General features: G+C 46.0%; 1 protein-coding gene across 1 annotated transcript in view; it reads right to left on the bottom strand.

Annotated features, from left to right (window-relative positions):
- Positions 1-543: 543 nt before the first annotated feature.
- LOC144591006 (glutamate receptor ionotropic, delta-1-like) overlaps positions 544-4922 on the bottom strand; it is a gene marked incomplete at its 5' end in the record, with an annotated part of 25103 nt that continues 20724 nt past the window's right edge. The window contains 3 exons of the mRNA XM_078395354.1: positions 544-617; positions 738-779; positions 1341-1437. Of these exons, the coding sequence (XP_078251480.1) occupies positions 544-617; positions 738-779; positions 1341-1437 (213 nt within the window). The remainder of the gene's footprint in view (positions 618-737; positions 780-1340; positions 1438-4922) is intronic.

Raw genomic sequence — 4922 nt, 5'->3', positions numbered from 1 at the left:
TAGCTGACGTCTGTTCAGTGTCACCATCGCTCATAGGAGCGGTACGGTGGCACAGCGGTAGAGTTGCCGCCTTACAGCGCTTACAGCGCTTACAGCGCCAGGGACCCGAATTCGATCCCGACTACAGTTGCTATCTCTACGGAGTTTGTACGTTCTCCCCGGGACTGCGTGGGTTTTCTCCGGATGCTCCGGTTTCCTCCCACACTCCAAAGACGTACAGGTTTGTGGGTTAATTGGCTTGGTATAAGTGTAAATTGGCCCCAGTGTGTGTAGGATAGTGTTAATGTGTGGGGATCGCTGGTTGGTGCGGATTCAGTGGGCCAAAAGGCCTGTTTCTGCACTGTATTTCTAAACTAAACTGAACGACCTGTGAGATTTGGCTCGTACATTTACACGCCATGCTGATAGAATGCTTCCTTCTGCATTTCTTGAAAGCAAGATAATTAGTGTGGCAATAATGAATAGAATAGAGCCTGCCCACAGTGTGTAAGTGAAGCAAACATGCTGGTAATAAATTCCCATTGACATTTCTTCTTCCATCAATCATACCAGCAGATGTTCACGATTGCCAAGGTAAGCCTTGTTGATTATGAGCTGCAGATTATTAATGCCCAGTTCTGAGGCAGGAAGAAAGATGTTTATTCCAGGCAAATGGACCCTGGAGTGGTGGGGCATGGGGCAGTAGAATTTGAGGGAAATTGGAGTGGCATGACTAATTAACGGAAATAGGAAGTTACCTTGCAGATTGAGAGACATTGGGAGTTTATTGATCGGACTAACTGCGGGGCAAAGAGAAGAGAAACAACAGAGTATAGGGCAATGAAAAGTAAACTGATGAAGAATAGGACAGTGGGGAAGTATAGAATATCTGTTGGTGCTGGAATGGAGAGGAAGTATTAAGGTGAGGCAATGGGGAGTGAACAGTAGTGATTAATATGGGTGTCAGGGGTTTTGGGGAGAAGACAGGGGAACAGGGTTCAGAGGGAAAGATAGAACTGCCATGATTGAACGGCAGAGTAGATTTGATGGGCCGAATGGCCTAATTCCGCTCCTATCACTTCTGAACCTATATGGGGCAATGGGGAGTGAATAACAGGGTGAGGAGCAATGGGAGCTGAAAGATGGGATGAGGAACAATGTTGCAGGGAGATGGGGAGTGAATGATATTGAGGGGAAATGAGGAGTGAACAATAGTAGGGGCAAAGAGGGGGGGGTTAACGTCTAAATGAGGGGCGATTTGGAATGGACAGCAGAATGAAGAGGTGAGAAGGAATGCTAGTCTGAGTAGCAATGTAGAGTTGGACAATTTGACACTGAGCCCTGACAAGGCTGCAACTTACCCAAGATGGCACATGAGGTGGTGATCCTAAAGCTTTTGTTACACTGCTGGAGGCCACAGGCAGAAGGGTCAGAGTGGCAGTGGGCAAAGGGAATGAGCTATAGAGTGGGGGGCAAATGGGGAGTGAGTAACAGGGTAACAGAAGGACAAGGCGACAGTTAAAGGGACAGGCAACTAGAGGTCCCACAGACTCAATGGTCTTCAGAGATCACCCAGTCTGTGCTTACTTTTGCAATGGGTGGATGAACCTGCTGTGAACGCTGAATGCAGTGCACTAGATGGAAAAAATGTAAGTGAATCACTGCTTCATCTAGAACGAATGTTTGGGTTTTTGAATGCTGAGAAAAGAAGAGATAAATGGACAGGTAATTATTGTTTTTTTAGTTTTAGTTTTCGAGATACAGCATGGAAACAGACCCTTCGGCCCAAGAGTCATTGATAACCCGCTAACACTGGTTCTATGTTCTTATCCATTCCCAGCACACTGAGGGCTATTTACTGGACTGAAATAGCTGGGGCTCTTCACACAGAGAGTGGTGAGTCTGTGGAATTCTCTGCCACAGAAGGTAGTTGAGGCCAGTTCATTGGCTATATTTAAGAGGGAGTTAGATGTGGCCCTTGTGGCTAAAGGGATCAGGGGGTATGGAGAGAAGGCAGGTACGGGATACTGAGCTGGATGATCAGCCATGATCATATTGAATGGCGGTGCAGGCTCGAAGGGCCGAATGGCCTACTCCTGCACCTATTTTCTATGTTTCTATGTTCTAGTTTGGAAGATCAGGGGGTGATAAGCCTGGGCCAGGCCCTGGAGAGATCTTGTGAGATGGAGTAGAACACATGGCGCTGGAGTAACTCAGTGGGTCAGGCAACATCTCTGGAGGACATGAATGGATGATGTTTCAGGTGGAGATGCCTCCTCAGACGGGTCCTGATCCGTGTGAAATGAGAGAATGTGCCTGGTTAACCTACCATCCACCTCCTGCTTCTGTATTCAGGGAATACTCATGGCTCCCCGGTGATCTCTTGGCCTGGAGTCCAAGTGTAGTCACCATTATTTGGTTGTCTCATCACAAACTAGTGGAGGCTTCAAGCTGCCGTCAAGCTCACTTATACATGAAAGGACCAAACACTGAGTAGAGGATGTCTTCGGTGTAAATCATCATCTGCAGTTTCGTCCTGCACATTTTGGCCGCTCCACTGCGAAATAGAAACATAGAAACATAGAAAATAGGTGCAGGAGTAGGCCATTCGGCCCTTCGAGCCTGCACCGCCATTCAATATGATCATGGCTGATCATCCAACTCAGTATCCCGTACCTGCCTTCTCTCCATACCCCCTGATCCCTTTAGCCACAAGGGCCACATCTAACTCCCTCTTAAATATAGCCAATGAACTGGCCTCAACTACCGTCTGTGGCAGAGAATTCCACAGATTCACCACTCTCTGTGTGAAAAAAAACTTTCTCATCTCGGTCCTAAAAGACTTCCCCCTTATCCTTAAACTGTGACCCCTTGTTCTGGACTTCCCCAACATCGGGAACAATCTTCCTGCATCTAGCCTGTCCAACCCCTTAAGAATTTTGTAAGTTTCTATAAGTTTTGTAAGTTTCCAATTTGAAAGGCTGATGCTGACTGACCCTCGTGAGCTTACAGTGTTCCGTATTTAGCCTCAAGTCAATTCCTTATAACATAGCAGAGTACGGCACAGGAGAAGGCCCCATGTCCCACAATGTCCGTGCTGAACATGATGCGAACATTAAGCTAATCTCATCTGCCTGCACATGATCTATACCCCCCCATCCCCTAGCATATCCATGTGCCTGTCTAAAAGCCTCTTAAATGGCACTATCGTATCTCCCACTAACTCGAGTTTGACAGAAACCATTAGGATGAGGTTACAATGACCTCCCTGTGGGTTATTTCTTCATTGACCCTATCTAGGGGCTATCCATTCTTACATTTGTCTCCTCAAGGTATGCCTACTTTGAAGAGGTTCGTCTCCTCTCCCCGACGGGAGTTCTGCAACAGCCTCTCTCGCTGTTCCCCCTCTGTGACTACCTCTGATTTCCTCTCCCCTGACGCTCAGTCTGAAGAAGGGCCTCAACCCGAAACGTCACCTATCCCTTTTCCCCAGAGATGCTGCCTCTCCCAGCTGAGTTACTCCAGCATTTTGTGTCCATCTAAAGGATGTCTGTTGTTTGTCCTTCGCTAGATTCAAGGCTGGGACTCTTTTTGTGCACTATTTTTGAAGCCTAGAGGGCTCCAGAAAGAAATGTAGCTAAACTGTCAGGACTGTATTTCAAGCATTGTGTCCTATTAAGCTGCTATTCTGCTCAGTCCTGAACCACAGTGTATTAATCTTTGTGGTCTATTCTCTGCAATGTCCTTGCTGTCCCCCCCCCCCCCCCCCCCCAAGTCCCGCGATCTCCCAGTTATTAGAAATAATGGATTTCATTACAATGGCAGCAACACAGTTCAAACAGTGCTTTCTTTTCACATCGGCTGGCAACTTGAAGAGCAGTTGGTGTGATATTCTTTCAGATGCCGGCCACAAAGGAACTGGAAGATTAGTGCGTGTCGCTGACTAGCTCAGTTTATCTTTCATAATTCCTTGACAAGTATACATGCAATGAATATATACAAACATGAAAATAAGAAAAGGCATTACCAATTCAAATTGAGCCGATGAAGCTGGAGAACCAGCACTCTTTGGTAGTTAAATATTCATTGATGTTGGCTGGAGTCGAAGATAATCTTCTGAAGTGTATGTACGGAACAGTGGCCTCTCATTGCAACTGATCTCACCCGATGTAAGGTCTTTGACTTCATTCATTTCCAACGGAAATGGATTTCAAAAGAGGACAATTGTTTCTGGTGTTATAAGAAACAGTAATCACAGCTGATAGCAAGTGAAAAGGAAATGAAAGAGTGATGGGGTTGATTGAAAATATCAGGTATAGCAAGCGTATTTAGGATGCTCCGGTTAGATTACGATATGGTTAGGTTCCGGGAGATTTCAAAGAGAAAGCTTATTAAATATTATTCAATCCTTTTTGTACAGCAACTGTACACTCCTCCCACTTCTGTCGTGGGGTAGATTGACTCCCCTCCCCCACACCCCCCCCCCCCCTCAATCTTTGCACATCCCCAATCCTGGACTTTCCATTCGTCTCTTTAATTTCATGTTTCATGTATCTTGTTGTGTTTTACGGCTGTTGGCAAACCAATTTCCCTCCTGGGGTAAATAAATTTCTATCGTATTGCATCGTATTTCAAGCAGTCACAGGGATAAAAGGATTTAGCAATGGTCAAGAGACCTTTGACTTTTTCAAATAGTTGAAAAATAACATAAAGTGGCAGAGCTGGTAGAGTTGCTACCTCATGGTACTGGGGACCCGAGTTTGATCCTGACCTCAGGTGCTGTCTGTGTGGAGTTTGCACATTCTCCCTGTGGCCTCGTGAATTTTCTCTGGGTGCTCCAGTTTACTGCCAAATCTCAAAGACGTGTTGGTTTGTAGGTTAATCACACCTCTAAAAAAAATGTTAATGTGTTGGGAGTGAATAGGAAAGTGGGATAACGTAGA

Source organism: Rhinoraja longicauda, unplaced genomic scaffold (assembly GCF_053455715.1).
Source record: "Rhinoraja longicauda isolate Sanriku21f unplaced genomic scaffold, sRhiLon1.1 Scf000465, whole genome shotgun sequence".
NCBI lineage: Eukaryota > Metazoa > Chordata > Chondrichthyes > Rajiformes > Arhynchobatidae > Rhinoraja > Rhinoraja longicauda.
The sequence above is the reverse complement of the archived record's forward strand: the minus strand, read 5'-3'. Positions and strand labels throughout refer to the sequence as shown.